The sequence below is a fragment of the Fusarium odoratissimum genome (assembly GCF_000260195.1).
Source record: "Fusarium odoratissimum NRRL 54006 unplaced genomic scaffold supercont1.29, whole genome shotgun sequence".
In the NCBI taxonomy this organism is placed as follows: Eukaryota; Fungi; Ascomycota; class Sordariomycetes; order Hypocreales; family Nectriaceae; genus Fusarium; species Fusarium odoratissimum.
The window spans coordinates 265,981-281,862 of record NW_022158713.1 but is presented as its reverse complement, the minus strand read 5'-3'; the positions used below and the strand labels follow the sequence as shown (position 1 = coordinate 281,862).

Here is a 15,882-nt window from a genome sequence, read left to right as displayed (position 1 = left end):
TGCCGCGCAGTGTCTCACAGGTGGGCTTTGCTCGCCTATTGTGTTAGTGGTACAATAATGGACAGGATATCTGTAACTTATATGGTGTGTTCCTATCCCTGTGCGTATGCAGCCTTGATTTTGCTTTTAATTAAAGAACATTTGAGCTTGAACTTCATCTCCCGGCTCCCTTGAGCCTTTTTCTCAAAGTACCTGTATGGTGTATAGGAGGAACCCCCCCATCGGGAAGATACAGCGGAATCGCTTGCACCCAATATCGCTGATCTGCCACCAAATCGTTTCTGCTGTTTTATTTGTACTTCAGGCGCCTATTCGTTCATGCGACGAACTTTCCCCCACATCCACCACAAACTTCCCCTGATGCCTGTACATTTGCCCCTGGTCCAAAATGCGTCTCGACAACACGCTTCAACTCTGCGACTTTCAGACATCGCAACTCGCACACTGCACAGATCCGAGAAATATCAGGAGCCATTATCGCCAGTCCCGTAGAAGCACAGCGCGCTATCCAAATGTGTTAACAACAACGGCAATAGAGAGGAGGAATAGTCAACTTACCAAACAAATGTCCGTTTTCACATTTTGCCTCTTCCTCTTCCAGACGTAAAGCCGCATCGCAAAATACGCAGTGTTGGCTAGCTGCAATATCTCTGAACTGCTCTCTCAATAGAGAATTGTTAAGCTCCGGAGATATCTTGCGGGTTGCTGTAGTCCCAAGCACTTCAGGGGCATTCCCGTACATCCACTCCCACACCTGGCCTTCAGTAGTCAAAGGCTTCGTTAGTGTGACTACATCATATTCGCCACGCTCTTCGTCTCTTCTTGAGAACATGAGTTTACAGAGTGCTCGCCTTTCTGGGTGCAAAGTGCTGTATCGTGACACAAGCACTGCTGTTGTGCCGCCGCCGGGTGAATGCACCATGCCCCAGATGCGGTACCTCGATTCGGGAACTTGTAATTGTGCTGCGTCGTCGTCCATTAGGTCGTCTTCCGAGTCATCTGAATCCGAGTCTAATCCTTCCAGCGCAACCGCTCTTGCAACGAGCCGTGTTGTGTGCTTCCGAATTCTTGTTGCCCATTTTGGCACAGAAGCCTCCGAGTCAGGAAGATTTGTTTGAAACCAGTCTTGGTTGCGTGATGTTGCAGATAATCTGGCGATTGAGTAGTACGGAACTGATCCTGTGTGTGTTATGCCTTGGTCGTGAATTAGAAGTCCTAAGTTGCTGTTAGATGTGTTGTGTGCAAAGCCTGTGAGAGTTATGTACCAGAAATAGGATTCGATGAGACTATTTCATCTTCCTTGGAATACGTTGTCGAGCACTCCCAAGTATAGTGAGCGCCAGCCAACTCCTCAGCGTCGCCAACAAACGAAACCTGAAACGGCTTCACATTGAACGGATCAGCGACCACGCCCCTGACTATGGGCTTATCATCGTCATATACGATCTCGAGCCACGTTAGCTACGGTTATGCCACGCGTCATAAACCACGTACCAGGTCTTCCCACTCGATATACGCATCCGTTGATAGAAACATGCAAATGGCTGTCATATCCGCCTTCTCGACTTCGATGTGTGGAGGCTGGCCTCTCTCCCAATTGCCCAGGATAGTGATCTTTCGGAACCCAACATGATTCTTTGCCAAATATGCCAGTATAGCGACATTTTTGCCTTGGCTATTGAACCAGGGACTCCATTTCAAAGAAAAGGCACTCCCATGAGGCACGTAATCGGGATCTGTGATATCCACAGCCTATTTCATGTTAGAGCCTTCTCCGATCAAGTTCAGCATGACTCACATCTTCCTTAATATGTCTCCCTCTACCATCAAACCGGCCAACTTCTTGGATGTCCCATCGCGTCTCTTCACACGAGGGATCCCCTTCCTTTGCCTGCGAGAAGAGCTGCACCGCCATTACAGCTACTTCTTCGACATCATTGCAGTACGCGAGAAGACCTCTCCCTGTATCCACTTCTTTGGCCCATGAGAAGGCCTGGATGCGTTCATTCATATTTCGGTATCCATCTTCCTCGTTGCTGTCGGGCAGTGGAAGTTGGGCTCCGAGGCCCCAGAGTGTCTTCCATGCCTTGAAGCTTCGAACCCGCATGCCTGCTATCATTGCAGACTGCCGATCGATATGCTCACCAATCGCGTATATACACCCACTGGTCGACAGCGCTGTTAAGATAGGTCGAAGATTGCAACCCAATCCATTTGGTGACCATTCTAACCTCACAATCTGGCAGATTGGCGCCCCCGAACCTGTGACTAACCCATTCCCCACGCCAGGAAACCAATTCTCGTCGTTAGCTGGCGGTCCAGCCACTCTGATACCGGAAAACGAACAAAGCTGTGCATTGATTGTGGGATCTGGACGGATCAAGCCTGAGGCCCGATAGGAGAGCGTGTACTGGCTCTGTAATTCTTCTTCATCCGCTCCTTCGTCAGGACCACCACTCCTCGGATACTCTGGAAGAAATATGTAAATAGTATCGTCTGTAGCAACTGCAAGCTCGGCGTCACAAGACCATGCTAGGGCATGAGTTGTCAGTGGACGCGACTTGAGATGAATTGTTTTGAGGGGCCTTGTCTTTTTTCCAGAACAGTCAGCAAGTCTTCTCTTATAACTTTCTATTCAACAAGGGAGATACAAAAAAGACTGTGCAGCTGTGGCAGAGTTTCTCGCCCAAAAGCAGTCAAGCGAATCTTTTGTTATTGAAGCCTCACCTTGGACTTTTCCATCCTGGCAGCTGGGACGGATCGTGTCAAAGGACGTCCGCAGGCGACATGAGAATTATAACACTTATGAGATAATCAAGTGAAAAGGCAGATCGAGAATTTAATTCGACAGTGGCATGGCAGAACCGAGACTTTGATGAGATATTCGTATGAAATGGTTGACACCAAAAAAGTTGCTGACTAAGAAGCAGTACACACCTCACACGCCATGAAGAACAACCAAATACGATCGTTTTGTGCTGCTAGGTGTTGAACAACATGTACTCGAATTAGACTGCGAGTACCTGGTAGGAAGTATTATAGTGTACCAATAATACCAGGACACGGACATTTATTTGAAATGCTGTCAAAAACTCATGAAGCCAAGATACTTTGTGCAGGACCGTTTGTCTCTGGCCATATCTGCAGATTGCTCATGACTTATTACTAGCACGGTAACAAAAAATACATCAATCCCGTCAAGTACGCCGTTCTCCATATTCTTGGTATGCCATAAATGTATAATAACAACAATACTCGTGATTATTGACCTCAACCCTCCAAGAAGGACCCTAAAGTCCAGAGAAGGCCACAACCTGCAAGCGCTGTCGCACCAACGACTTTCTTGGTCCACCAGTTGTCATCCGTCAATGCCTTGGCTTTTTGGATCTTCCTGGCTGTCTCAGTTGGAGCACTGGCAGGTGCCTTTGCAGATACCTTCTCCCCAACAGACTCCTTGGCTGCCTCTGCTTCCCTCTGCTGCAGAAGGGCAATTTTCTTGCTGAGCGCCAGGAGATCCTCCTCGAGAGTCAGGTTGCCGCTGCGGTCAACCTCGACGTTCTGGATATTGCCGAAAAAGTCTGTGATCAGACGGCTACGGGCATTTTCTTCACCGCCGGGGAAGAGATCGTAGCGCACTCCGGCATGTGAGTGAATCTTGCCGAAGTCGTAGCTGTCGAACAGTTCGCCCACTGTCTTCTGGCTGTTCAGGTCCTTGACGTTGTTCTCGAGGAATTCAAGATTGTAGTACGTGTATCGATCGATGACGGCGACGCCTACATCGTTGTCGGCGTGATGTGAGTATGAGGACTGATCGAGCTTGGAGGAACCGGTGGCGATGATGTTAGGGGAGTAAAGTCTGCTGTACATAGTGTTCGCTTGGCAGGTATCGATCATGAAGAGGATTTCGTGATATCTGAACAGCATTAGTGGGTTACAAGAAAGCAATGGAGCTACCACCTACCTCTTCTTCTCCCACATCTCCTCAAAAGCGTTGGCAAGATCAAACGCGCCAATCTCCTCAGCATCCTGGAACTTGAGGAACTCGTTTCCACCATGACCAGTCATGTAAACCAGGATATTGCTTCGATCATCGGTAAGAAGGCGCTTGCTTCGCGGCATCTCCGCGCCCACGCGATCCGTCAACAGGCGAATAAAGTTCTCGACAGTAACCTCGTAGCCACGGTAGTCCACCTCGATGTTGTCGCCGTAGAGATCAACAGCGCGATCAGAATTGCTGTAGACGGTTCCAGGGAACGCGTTCCGGGGATTGCAGGCCATGTCGTCGGGAAGCATGAGGATGATCTGGGAGTCAGGGATACCCAGACGCTTAACGGTACGGTACATGGAGAGGACATTGGCGAGATGGCGGTAGTTGAACCAGAATCGTGATGTGCAGACGAGAACGGCCCAGTTGCTGGTATGCTCGGCGAAAGCGATTGTTGCGAACATGGTCGCTGCCACGATGGCATGAAATCGAAGTATTGAGAGCTTCATGGCGGGGGATGTGATGCGATGAAGCGAACTGGTTGACAAGGGAGCGTGGTAGAGTAAGGAGCGAAGTTTAGAAGACAGATGCAGCAAATGGCATATCCGCTGGCTGTATGTCAATGAAACTGAGGTTGCTAAGAAATGCTCCCTCAGACTTACAAATCTATACAGCGACGATAATCATGAATTCCATCCACTGGATATCCCTTTTCGGATCAACGTCACCAAGGAGGGAACACCTAACATTAACGTTGATTGATTACTGTTCAACACATAATCGGAGTCTTACCAGATCTGGACCCGGAGTTTTCGGCGTGTGGGATCCGATAAGACGGCCCCTGGCGCTTGTACTGATTCGAAGCACTAACAAATTCCCACAGCATGTCACCAATCTGAAAAGGTAAGGTAACTTCACCTCTCAGTTGTTACTATGTACATCTCGACAAAAAAGAAAAATCTTGGGGTGAGCTGGCAAAGATGCGGATAATCTCCCCTTGTTCTTAACCAGGATTGAGAAACAGTTGGGGTAGGATCTGTTGGCGTCGTGTTTGTTTGATGAGGGTATCTGATATGGTTCGACTACGAGCGAGATATGCTCTGATGTTGGAAATGACTGTGTCATGGGTGTTGTTTTAGGGAATATCGAGTCTGAGAATGGGATCAGGTACATGTGGCTTGGCATGATTTGAGATCAACATGGCTAGGGAGTGTACAGGAAAAACACAACGAGGGTGTAATATCCATGGGATTTCATTGATGATTGTACGTCAGCCTCGAAATTATTAGTTTCGGGAATGACATCTGACAAGATTAACTGTCAATTTGGCTGAAGGACCGTGTTCTACGGACTGGCATCTAAACCTGTGGGCTTATGGTTCTGAGCTAGAGCATAAGAGTACTGTAGTTGAGCGAAGGCTGACAGGGCGTATGGATTGAGTCGTTCACGATGCTGACTCTGTTGTATTATGGGGGAAAAGATACCACGAGAACATTCTATCCCGCTTAGCCAGTCTAAAGATACATACATATTCAGCCTGGCCAGCACCTATGCGAAAACTTTTTTCAAGATTCAGGCAATCTTTATCTTAGCCTGAATCAAACGCTTCAGTCTGATGCGGATATACCAGCCAGGACCCATAAACCCCTCTTCTTGCGCTTTCATGGTCATGATGGGAATCGAATTTTCAACACGATAACGAGAAAACACAATCTGTAATTAGTAAGTCACTTACAGTAGCGTCTCGTAGCTGCATGGAAGAGCGAACATAAAAAATGGAGGACCCTGCACCGACTCCACCATGACGATGTGATAGACCATGGATGGAACTGAGACTGGGGTCGCAACGACTAGGACATTCAAGTTGTTCGCTGGGCAAACTGCGACTAGAGGAACAGAAAAGGTCACCTTGGCAGAGATGCCGAACAAAGCCGTTGGCGCATACCGAGAAAGGTGAACGACCTTGTGCATAACGACTCCATAAAATTAAGCCGTGTATCGTCAGGTGGGCTGAAAAGAAAAAAACAGAAGGCTTCTAGTGAGCCGCCAGTGACGAATGAGGGCCGGCACCGGAGTTGGAAAGGTACGATCACATGAATATTTCAGGCGTGAGATCCAAGTCGTCGAGTCGTGTTTTGAATGGCGTAGGTGATCCACTTGGCATATGTCTTCCCTATAACCGCTACCTTAGACCAGGTTATGCCATGCATGGACAGGGCATGGATCTTGAGCTGTACTGTATGGACGGTACTGTACTTCCAGTGCAGACCAAGGTTGGACTGGCTTAATTAAGGTAAACTCGGTGGTTGTGAGTCTTGGCCGAGGTTGAGCAATAATATCGTGCATAGAGCCACGGGGTCACTTCAGAAGCTCTGAGGTCGAGAACCAAAGACATCCAATGACGAGTGGTTCCGTGACTACATGCCGGAAATATCAGCTTGAAATGATGGAGCGCGTGGTAAAAAGCCTCAAACATCACCTGTTACCGAGAGAAGCTGGGGGAAGGAAACCTGGGGTCGAGGAGAAATCACGATAGAATGATGTATCATGACAGTCCAAAACGAACAGTCTAACCCCCAACATCTCCTCGGAAGAACCCCCAAACTTGGGTATGTGCGGCAATGAGCATCGTTTTCAATAATTATTATGACAATGCTGATCAATGCCAATTGTCGTCTGGTTTCAGTCCTCTTTGACAGAACTCTCCGATCATGACTGGGCACTTGACACTTAACTAGACCTGTTTACTTTCCTGGTTGTAAGGCTGGCTGATAATGAAACTCCAAAGCTTCCATGATTTTTATACACACCTACTACCTACCTAGGTATCCGACATTGCCCCGCTAACCTTGTCGTAACACAATACGAAGGCCAAATGCAATGCATTGGATGCGCACTTTCTTTGGGTCTGGGTCTCTGGCTGGGTAGGTTGACAAGGTGAGGAGTAAGATCAAAGTGCAAAGTGTGTGTGTGCGTGTGTGTCGTGTTTCGACTATGGAGTGTTGGAGGTCTCAAACTTGTTGCTAAAAGTAGTCCTCATTACCTGTCCTTGTGCTCTTCTACTCCTCTTCTTACTCCTCCTATAACTTTCCCTCCTTTCAACTAATTATTTCCAAAGTCCAAGCTACAACGCGAAACCTAAACAACCAAACAAAATCGAAATACCACATACTCCTTTTCTCTTCCGCCTCATCTTATCTCCTACTATCCCGGGTGACAAGGTGTATGTTACGCCCGTCACCTCAAGGACCCTGCCTTTGTCTCTGGCTTCACCTCAGGTCAACCTCTGCCGTGCGACGGTGACTCGCTGAGGTGAGCCCGGGTACCTCAAGCCCGGCTCCAAGGGACCAACCACCCCCCTGGTCACCTGCTAAACAGCCACACCAGAAACGATCCCAGTTGAGCTCCCTGCTTTGCTTTGTGTACCGGTATACCTTCTGGACCGTGGCGTGCACATGAGTCTTTGGCTGAGTTATCCTCTTCCGTCTCATCTGATTTGAGTAATTCGACCCCCAGAGGCAAAACGCCAAAAACGCCGGGGAGCCTAAATCGGTCACTTTTGTAGTGGAGGCTTCAAGGTGCCTGGGTACAGTACTTACACTGCCCTGCCTAGTCCCGTCGGCTTTATAGTGGGCGCCTGCACAAGCTCCATCTAAAATAACCAAACTAACTGCGCGACGTGCGCCAGGGTATTTGACTACCCCCTTGGCCTCCATCTCTTATTCGGTTCAATCCAACCTCACTCTTCTTTCCACCAAAACAACTGACAAATCTTTCTCTTCAACTTGTCGAGGTCTTTGCTGTCTCAGCACTGCTACGGCTTGTTCCATTTTGTCTCTGTTGAAGACTTCACCATGGGCCGCACGCCGGCCTACATCTTTGTCGTCAGGTACGTTTTCAGCTACCTTTCCAGACCCCTGTCGTCATGATGCATCGTCGCGATCAGATCGCGTAGCCCGAGCGCTGCGTATGCGTACAGCATGACAGTATAGGCATGATGTTGATTAAAGAACTCAACTGACCTCTATTCTAGGCACGGCAACCGCCTTGACGCCGCCGACAAGAAATGGCATCTTTCATCTCCTACACCCTATGATCCTCCTCTGACCTACGGCGGCTGGCTCCAAGCCAGAGCTGTCGGCAACCAAATCTCCAGTATTCTCGAACAAGCGAAAGACGAGTACGAGACGACTTCCAAAGGCACAAAAAAGCGACGTAGATTCAAGGTCGTCATTCATAGCTCGCCATTCTTACGATGCGCCCAAACATCGATCGGAATCAGCTCCGGTCTTGCACAGACTCCCCATGAATCGCCTTACCGTCCGAACGACATCTTCGTTTCAGCAACGGGACCACCAAAACACTTTCGATCTACAATATTACGTCTGGATTCCTTTCTCGGAGAATGGCTGTCCCCCGAGTACTTCGAACAGATTACCCCACCACCTGGTGCGGCCCTCATGCTTGGAAGTGCAAAGGCCGAACTGCTACGACGCGAAGACTACAGTGCACTGACATCTGCACCCGCTCCCACTCCGATGCCTCATAGAGGCTCTACTGCTTCTCTCTGGAACGGGTCTCCTGCCGCCAGTCCGTCTCTTGGACCCTTGAGATCAGGGTCTGCAGTGGAAGGTTCAACAGGGTCGGCTATGGCTGCAGCTCTAACTGGGCAGCTCGCAACTCAGATGGAAAAGAAAGGGTACACAGTCCCAAAGCCGAACTATGCCATCTCGAGTTCCGGAAAGATCCCCGACGGATTCGTGGCCCATGCGCGTGACGAGTGCGTTGTGGTGGATTACCAATGGGATTCCATGAGAGCTCCACTGGATTTTGGGGATGGCGGCCAACTTGGAGAAGAGTGGACAGACATGCACAAGAGATTTCGACGCGGCCTGAAGAAGATGGTGGACTGGTACGCTACGACTGATGCGCCTGATGAGATGGTAACGCAGGCTGCCGGAGCTTCACAGAATGACACACATGACCCCTCGATTTCTGAAGATGAGGATGTAGAGACTGTTGTTATTCTTGTGTCTCATGGAGCTGGATGTAATGCTCTCATTGGCGCCATCACTCATCAGCCTGTTCTTATGGATGTTGGAATTGCATCCATCACTATGGCAGTTCGAAAACAAGATGCCGACTACGACACTCTCCTGGCTGCGTCAGCAAGTGAAACGCCAGACTCTGAACCCCATGTCTCTCCCCATCAGATGTACGATATTCGCATGTCTGCAAGCACAGAACACTTGCGCTCAACAACCTCGACTCCAGTCTCATCCCGATCAACTTCAGCTGATGGTTTCCCTGCTGCTATCCGTGGCCGCAACCCCAGTATCAGCAGTACTGAGGGACCCGGCCCACTCATTGGTTCTTTCGTCTATTCTGACCCTATCATTCCCATGGGCAGTCGTAGTGCTTCGGCCAGTGCGACTGTGGGATCGTCTATACGTCGAACTTCGGGGTCACAGCGGCCACTGAACCGAGGACCAGCTCTTACCACGGCAACAGGCGAATCAGGCTCAAGGAGCAACTCTCCGAGCGCTAACACATCCTCGTTCGGCCTGTGGACACCTGGGCCTTCGTCTCTTAGACTGATGGATGACGGTAGTGATGACGCCTCCGACAAGGAGGACTTCGATTCTGTGCTGCCTAACTTCAGCCGTTTTAAAGGTATTCCGGAGGACAACAAGGGAGAAGCCCAAGCTTCTGCTGCCATGTCTACCTCGAACTCATCTACACAATCATCTTTTTCCTCACGCTTTGAACTTAAATCTACGAACTCATTATCTATGAGCTTGCCGCCAGCGGCCATCACCTCACTCAGCTCGTTCTCGTTCCCACCAAGTGGGGAGACTACTCCAAAGGCCACGCCCCGAGGTCCTATTCTCTCAGCCCCTATCAGAATCAAGACAGATATCTTGCACGATTTCGACAAGCCCGCTGAAGAACTTCACATTGGACAACTTGGAGATGGTCTGGGCGGACTTTGGGGTCTTCCTCGACCTCCTGGCGAGGCCGAACGTTTCCGCGATATGAGTCTTTCAAAACGACGTTGGACGACTACCGAGCGTGCTTAACGCTCGACTCTCTTTGATACCCTACTATACTTGCCCTTTGACAGGATGATGACTCAAATATCCTCTTCTCTCGAGGACTGGGGCAGAACGTTATTTATGTCTTCGCCTTATACTATTTCAGCGCGCGTTGCTTCCTGCTAGTCGTTTACTCTTACTTACTCAACGACAGGCAGGTCTGTCTTTTTACTCATGGCATCGGCGAACTGGCGGGATACCATCCACTCATGAAATGGAGCACAGCAATGATATGCCGGACCTATTGGCATTGGGATTGATACCTAGGGAAGGGATGAATTTACAAGGACAACAACATGTTTCATTGAGTTGCTAAGAGTATAATGCTTCTCACTTTGGGATTCGGCGCACGGTTATTACGGTGAAAACGGCGGCAATGTATTCTGGTACGTGGGATAGCATATAGCGATACCAGGATTGTAGGCGCAATCGCCGTCGAGAGCCCAAGATTGCTCAAATGTATTTTGTTTAGAAAGTGAATACCAACTCTCATCTTCACTACCTTATTCGGTCATTGTTCGTGGCGAGCTAAGTAAAACACCTGGCAGATGCGTGTAATTATGTTTTGATTCATCTATCCATCACAACAGAAAGTCAATAGCACGATCTAACTGCTCATGATCTATGTGCGTAAAACAAATGATATGCTCAGCGCTCGAATTCTGCTTGAAATGCGCATCCACCGCCGATGGGAAAATACAATTCATGTCATGCCCAGCAACCAACGCCATCCATCTGCTGTGACCTTGTCCAATGGTCAACAACCCGTATCAAAACCCTGAAAAATCCGAAAGCAAGCTTTTCTTGTCTATGCCTATATCGCTTTACCTCTTCGACTTCTTTGGCATAGCATCTAGCCGAAGACCTTGTTCATGGCCTGGTGAGCCAGCTCGACACCGAGGAAAGTAGCAGCGTTGGCGGGCACAGCACGAGCAAGGGCAGGACCAAATCCAGGGAAGAATGCCTTGACACCACCCTTTCCGTAGAGTTCACGAACGATGCTACCAACGGAGACGTTGCCCTCCGAGGTCTGCAGACGAGACTTGACCGTATCGATGGGGAAGACAGGTATCCACATGGCAACTCCAGCGGCAGCTCCAGCGCATGTGATAGCACTGAGACTGAGCTGGCCGCTGGGCTTTCCGGTGAGGGGATCAATCGGTGTCATCTTTCGCTTGATGTACTCGTAGGCGGCAAAGTAGGCAGCAGAACCGGGGCCGTCACGGGCGAGAGTAGCAGCGCTGCCGCGGAAGACGCTGCGGATACCGCCCTCCTTGTAGAGCTGGCGGACGACGTCAACGCCTCCGCTATACTTGGGCTTCTCGCCGGGAGCAAGCTGCTTCTGACCCTGGACTTGGAGGATGACCTTGATGCGCTCGAAGGGTGCTGTGATAGCGGTCATGGGAATGGCGGAGATGAAGCCGGCGGTTGAGATCTGGGCGATTGTGAGACCCTCGGCGGGGACTTCACTGACACCTCGGACGATTTGCTTGCCGAGGTCGTAACCCCAAAAGGACACAGCAACTAGCTAGGTCAGTTGACGGCATAGGAAGTTGAAGAGGGATTATAACATACACATAGGTGTGACACCGACAAGAGGCGCGCTTACGCCGGCGTAAAGACCTCTTCGCAGACCATCACGAGCAATACTCTTGCGAACAACATCGATGGCAGAGGAGTAAACACCTCGCTCAGCGGTTTGAAGGCGGACCTTGACAAGATCGAAAGGATGTCCCACTACGACAGCGCAGAGACCACCGAAACCACCAGCCGCAAAGGCGCGAAGCTGCTGAGCGAGGCCAGAGGATGCGCCGGCCTTGGAGTCATCCTGTGGTTCAGGAGCGGGCGCGATGGTCTTCAGCTTGTCTACGACACGGGCCTCGATGGCGGAGTCTGGGGTATCGGCGGAGGACATTGTGAAGCGTTTGGAGGGGGAGGATGACCGGGAAGGAGGAGGCGCTGAGAGGTGAGGTAAAGGAAGGGTTTATGTTGGGTTTTGACAGAATGAACCTCGGAATGTGGAATGTGGAGGACGGGAGTGGGATAAGAAGAGTGTGGGGTGGTCTCGGCCGAGGGGAGGGTGTAGCTTGTAACCAAGAGCTTATGATGCAAGTCAAGCAAAGGTCAAGCTGATACAACAGAGAGCTATGGGGATACAAAACAAGAAAGAAATGGTGTAAACAAAGGGAGAGGGAAATGGTGGGAGTATATCAACCAAGATCTGATCGGGCACGTCACAGGCGTATCTTCTAAGCTTCTATTCGATCGGTACGAGCTTGACCTGAGGTTCTGCCATGGAGCTCCACGCCCAAGTGCATCCCTTGCTTAATTATCCAGTCTACAGCTAAATAATAATTACCAATTGTTTCACTGGGTAGTACTACAGCTAGCAAAACTAATTCTCCAACTCCCCTCGGTCTTCCGGGGCAATGATCTCTCACTCACCCCCGATCCCCGAGCCCCGGTCCCGGCTCTGTTCGTTTTTTGTTGCCTCGGCTTCGGCTCGCGGGGTGCATCATGAGTCTCTGTCTTCCCCACATGGAAAAGGACCGAGTTTCGTGGGGTACTAGAGGCCGGCACATCATTGCTCTGGAAGCTGATGTCAGTTACAATGCAGTGAGCGGGCTGCAGAGCATGCGGTTACACTGCTACAACAGCCCGGGCAGACGGAATTGAGTCGGGATTAGGGGCTCTACATCTAGGGCTCAAATGAGGTCAAGTGAGGTCACACACCAGATCTTCAGGTCAAATTAGGCTCTTTCAGTTGGAGAAGAGCCCCACAGTCCCCATCTCCCGCATCTGACTATCACATGCAAACTGCAATTCTGTCTCAGATATACCTTCACTGGCACAGCCTGCATAGCCTGATCACAAGCTACAGATATAACAAGCAAGATTTTTGTAAATAGTGATTGAAGCCTGTTCTATTGCTGGATATACACCTGTCTCACCCCTCTACTCTAAAGTTCCTGTCTCCATGACGAGAATCCAAGTAAAACCTATTATAATGATACATGTAATCCTCCACGTGCCCCATGAATAACCTTGTTAGCCAACTCCAAGAATACATAGCCAGAGAACACCAAGACAACCCAACTAGCAACAGTGTTGACCTATTTACCAGTCTCTGCTCTCTAGCAGCTACCGTTATTCCAACGTAATATCCTTCAGCAAATAAATCGACAAACATCTGTCCTTCTTTGATACAAGCAAGTCGTACACTTCGTCTCGCGACAATGCTTCTCCCCTTCGTTGTACCTTCCCACCTCTTTCACAATGTTTATCCCAACTTGAAACTCCACTTCTAGAATGCCTTCGCTGATGCCAATGTGGGTGTTGCTGGTGGTGCTGGAATTCCTCGCCTACTGCACCAACAGCTGTTGTCTCCTTCTCGTTCAACTTGCACCACAACGTCTGCCCCTTCTCTCGAGAGATATTCGCGAACTCGATCCCGGACGTCTTCCAACGGAGCTCCTCTTGCTGCCACTACGTGAACAACGCCCAATAACTTCCCACCACTAGGGCTAGCGCTGTGATCATCCCTCCAAAACTTTGGCGACGAATAGCCTACTACTCCTCTTTGGTTCAGAATACCGCCTAAGCTGTTTCGAAGATTGTACTCTGTATCCTCCGGAATGCTGAGTAGCAGCCGTTTTGCTGACGAGTATACTAGCGGCTTGGATGAGAGAAAGATCAGAACAGCAATAAAGCATGACGCCAACGGATCCCATCCGGCCCACCCCCAAAAGCTCGTCAATATTGTCGATACAATGACCGACACACTACCCAAGGTATCGGCAAGGATATGCAAGTAAATGCCGTGCATATTCTCGTTGTCGTGGCCGTGGCCGTGGTCATGGCCATGGTTATGACCATGATCATGGCTGTGAGAATGCCCATGATCATGTCCATGATCGTGTCCGTGGTGATGGTGGTGACCGAATGCCATCATTCCAACCAGGTTAACAAGAAGACCCAAAGTGCTCACAATAAAGAGCTCGCCCAATCGCTTTGTTTGAGTTCCCTCCCACAACCGTTCAAAAGCCTCAAAGGCAATTTCGACACTGAGTAGCCTACACCCAATAAGTTAATAGCGGACCTGCAGATGTACCGAAAGTTACTTACATCAACAAGATACCGTTGGCGAATCCACTCAATGTCTCAATCTTGCCGAAGCCATAAGGAAATCTCTGGCTTCGCGGCCATTTGCTCAATACAGCAGCCAACAAGCCCACCATGAGCGCCACGCAATCAAAGAACATATGGATACTGTCGCTCAGTAAACCAAGCGAATCTGTGACGTAGCCGTAAAACGCCTGTACAGCCATGAACGAAAAGTTGAGTCTAGACGGAGATCTGAATTAACCAAACATTCCAGGTAAATTATGTGGTTTCGCTTACGCCATAAAGTAAAAAATGCGCCTGGAATCCTTCTCAATTAAGATCGCATTCAAAATGGGAAATCTTGTTGTATACGGCAGAATCATCCGGGTGAATAATGATCTTTTGCCCTTGTCATCATCATGCGGATGGCCATGATCATGTCCATAATGATTGCTATGGTCATGACTATGTGAGTGGTCGTGGGAATGCGAATGGTCGTGGGAATGATCGTGATGGTGGTGGTCATGATGGTCGTGAGGAAATTCCGGAGGGGAATAAGTCATGTTGGCCGATTCGGGACCTGGTGTAAGTATGCTCTTGCCTCCCGGTGTCCTCTCTTCTGTCCAACCCTCCAAGGTGTTTAATGGTGCTGGAGGGAGTTTCTCGCGGGCAATGGTTGCGCTTGTGTTGGACATGCGGGAGCGTCTGTGTCCATGCTTGTGGATGCTCGGATTGTGTGAGTGTGCAGAATGGTTTCCGTTTCCATCCGCATGATCATGGCTAACATCGTGGTTATGGTCTTCGTCGGGTACGGATGGAAGGCTCCCGTTGGAGAAAGTCGATTGTCGTCTAAGGTTGTTCAACGACGATTGAGAATGACTTCGTGTGTGTGAATGCATATGGTTCTGATGCGCATGCGGCAGAGAGGAGGTCGGAAGGGCGTATGAGGACGCCATGTTAATTTATAGAACTCGGGATGGGTGCTTAAGTCAAGAGTTCGGTCCTGAACTAAGTCGCGGAGACGCTCAATGAGGGCGGTGATCGGATATCGGCGCAAGTATTGGCGATTTCAAAGAGAGTCCTTACACCTCCCCTAGGGCCAATCGCAACGTCATCAGTCGAGTGTAAAATTGAATTTGTGAAACGGGCGCGTCGCAAGCAGCTGTACGGTATCGGATACAGAAAGACAAGAGAAACAGAGGTCGTGGGACGCCTAGAATCCTTTTCAGTGTAGACGCGGGAGGCGTGAAGAGCCGTGGTGGTTGTGGCGGACTAGAGATAGGAGACTCCAGCACGTGGAGCTAAAAGTGACAACCCGAATGAGCAGCGATCGACGGGGAGCCAAGAGAATCAAGACCCAAGATGGAAACAGCTGAGAGAGGGAAAGTTAATGACTCGATCAGTGGCTTAGAGTTGAGCTATTTGATCCTGCTGAAGATGTGGTCTTAAGTCGGTGAAGGAGTTGCTAAGGTTGTTCTGTTCGCCAAGTCTTGATACCATTTTGAAGTCACTTGATTGTTGATCTGGGTTTGCTCCTTCCTGATCCTCTGATACATCATGGATTGGCCCTCATGGCCCTGTCGTTTGGCCGGGGATTGCTAGGGGAGGGTCAGTTTTGACTGGCTGAGCGCTGGAAAGTTTGGCGTTCCCCCCTGCATGCGGTTACTTTTCCGCTAAGAGTTAGTGCATCTGATGCTC

The 15,882-nt window shown here is 49.8% G+C and overlaps 6 protein-coding genes across 8 annotated transcripts; 1 reads left to right on the top strand and 5 right to left on the bottom strand.

Annotated features, from left to right (window-relative positions):
• Positions 1-14: 14 nt before the first annotated feature.
• FOIG_12918 (uncharacterized protein) lies at positions 15-2,925 on the bottom strand. 2 transcript variants are annotated; one of them, XM_031213881.1, is made up of 6 exons: positions 2,728-2,925; positions 1,799-2,590; positions 1,495-1,752; positions 1,266-1,446; positions 559-1,215; positions 15-504 (listed from the first exon to the last, which is right to left on the bottom strand). In XM_031213881.1, exons 1-6 carry the CDS (start codon positions 2,740-2,742, stop codon positions 317-319), a joined length of 2,091 nt encoding a protein of 696 aa, XP_031056455.1. In that variant the 5' UTR covers positions 2,743-2,925; the 3' UTR covers positions 15-316. The 2 variants fall into 2 exon arrangements, with proteins under 2 accessions (XP_031056455.1, XP_031056456.1); XM_031213882.1 differs by lacking the exon at positions 2,728-2,925 and having other exon boundaries at positions 1,799-2,623.
• A 49-nt stretch (positions 2,926-2,974) lies between these two features.
• Positions 2,975-4,975, bottom strand: FOIG_12917 (uncharacterized protein). Of its 2 annotated transcripts, XM_031213880.1 has the most exons (3): positions 4,648-4,930; positions 3,962-4,593; positions 2,992-3,913 (listed from the first exon to the last, which is right to left on the bottom strand). In XM_031213880.1, the coding sequence occupies exons 2-3, from the start codon at positions 4,492-4,494 to the stop codon at positions 3,271-3,273; spliced, it is 1,176 nt and encodes a 391-aa protein (XP_031056454.1). In that variant the 5' UTR covers positions 4,495-4,593; positions 4,648-4,930; the 3' UTR covers positions 2,992-3,270. The 2 variants fall into 2 exon arrangements, with proteins under 2 accessions (XP_031056453.1, XP_031056454.1); XM_031213879.1 differs by having other exon boundaries at positions 2,975-3,913; positions 3,962-4,975.
• A 582-nt stretch (positions 4,976-5,557) lies between these two features.
• Positions 5,558-5,656, bottom strand: FOIG_12916 (uncharacterized protein; the record flags this gene model as incomplete). Its single annotated transcript, XM_031213878.1, has 1 exon — positions 5,558-5,656. One exon carries the CDS (start codon positions 5,654-5,656, stop codon positions 5,558-5,560), a length of 99 nt encoding a protein of 32 aa, XP_031056452.1.
• A 1,380-nt stretch (positions 5,657-7,036) lies between these two features.
• Positions 7,037-11,229, top strand: FOIG_12915 (uncharacterized protein). Its single transcript, XM_031213877.1, has 2 exons — positions 7,037-7,874; positions 8,019-11,229. The coding sequence occupies exons 1-2, from the start codon at positions 7,840-7,842 to the stop codon at positions 10,063-10,065; spliced, it is 2,082 nt and encodes a 693-aa protein (XP_031056451.1). The 5' UTR covers positions 7,037-7,839; the 3' UTR covers positions 10,066-11,229.
• Positions 8,174-12,398, bottom strand: FOIG_12914 (solute carrier family 25, member 46). Its single transcript, XM_031213876.1, has 2 exons — positions 11,656-12,398; positions 8,174-11,604 (listed from the first exon to the last, which is right to left on the bottom strand). The coding sequence occupies exons 1-2, from the start codon at positions 11,993-11,995 to the stop codon at positions 10,934-10,936; spliced, it is 1,011 nt and encodes a 336-aa protein (XP_031056450.1). The 5' UTR covers positions 11,996-12,398; the 3' UTR covers positions 8,174-10,933.
• A 475-nt stretch (positions 12,399-12,873) lies between these two features.
• FOIG_12913 (uncharacterized protein) lies at positions 12,874-15,718 on the bottom strand. The gene is made up of 3 exons (XM_031213875.1): positions 14,482-15,718; positions 14,206-14,424; positions 12,874-14,153 (listed from the first exon to the last, which is right to left on the bottom strand). The coding sequence occupies exons 1-3, from the start codon at positions 15,138-15,140 to the stop codon at positions 13,385-13,387; spliced, it is 1,647 nt and encodes a 548-aa protein (XP_031056449.1). The 5' UTR covers positions 15,141-15,718; the 3' UTR covers positions 12,874-13,384.
• Between the last annotated feature and the right edge of the window lie 164 nt (positions 15,719-15,882).

Excerpts from the sequence above, each read along its gene's own strand:
- FOIG_12918 (XM_031213881.1), bottom strand. Across the intron at positions 1,753-1,798 it reads GGAGACATATTAAGGAAGAT|GCTGTGGATATCACAGATCC; the intron begins GTGAGTCATGCT and ends AACATGAAATAG. Across the intron at positions 1,216-1,265 it reads CTCATCGAATCCTATTTCTG|GACTTCTAATTCACGACCAA; the intron begins GTACATAACTCT and ends ACAGCAACTTAG.
- FOIG_12917 (XM_031213879.1), bottom strand. The coding sequence starts at position 4,494 with ATGAAGCTCTCAATACTTCGATTTCATGCCATCGTGGCAGCGACCATG. Across the intron at positions 3,914-3,961 it reads GAGATGTGGGAGAAGAAGAG|ATATCACGAAATCCTCTTCA; the intron begins GTAGGTGGTAGC and ends AATGCTGTTCAG.
- FOIG_12915 (XM_031213877.1), top strand. The coding sequence starts at position 7,840 with ATGGGCCGCACGCCGGCCTACATCTTTGTCGTCAG. Across the intron at positions 7,875-8,018 it reads GCCTACATCTTTGTCGTCAG|GCACGGCAACCGCCTTGACG; the intron begins GTACGTTTTCAG and ends CCTCTATTCTAG.
- FOIG_12914 (XM_031213876.1), bottom strand. The coding sequence starts at position 11,995 with ATGTCCTCCGCCGATACCCCAGACTCCGCCATCGAGGCCCGTGTCGTA. Across the intron at positions 11,605-11,655 it reads TGTCGGTGTCACACCTATGT|TTGCTGTGTCCTTTTGGGGT; the intron begins GTATGTTATAAT and ends TGACCTAGCTAG.
- FOIG_12913 (XM_031213875.1), bottom strand. The coding sequence starts at position 15,140 with ATGGCGTCCTCATACGCCCTTCCGACCTCCTCTCTGCCGCATGCGCAT. Across the intron at positions 14,425-14,481 it reads CGCATTTTTTACTTTATGGC|ACTCAACTTTTCGTTCATGG; the intron begins GTAAGCGAAACC and ends ATCTCCGTCTAG. Across the intron at positions 14,154-14,205 it reads GCCAACGGTATCTTGTTGAT|GCTACTCAGTGTCGAAATTG; the intron begins GTAAGTAACTTT and ends TATTGGGTGTAG.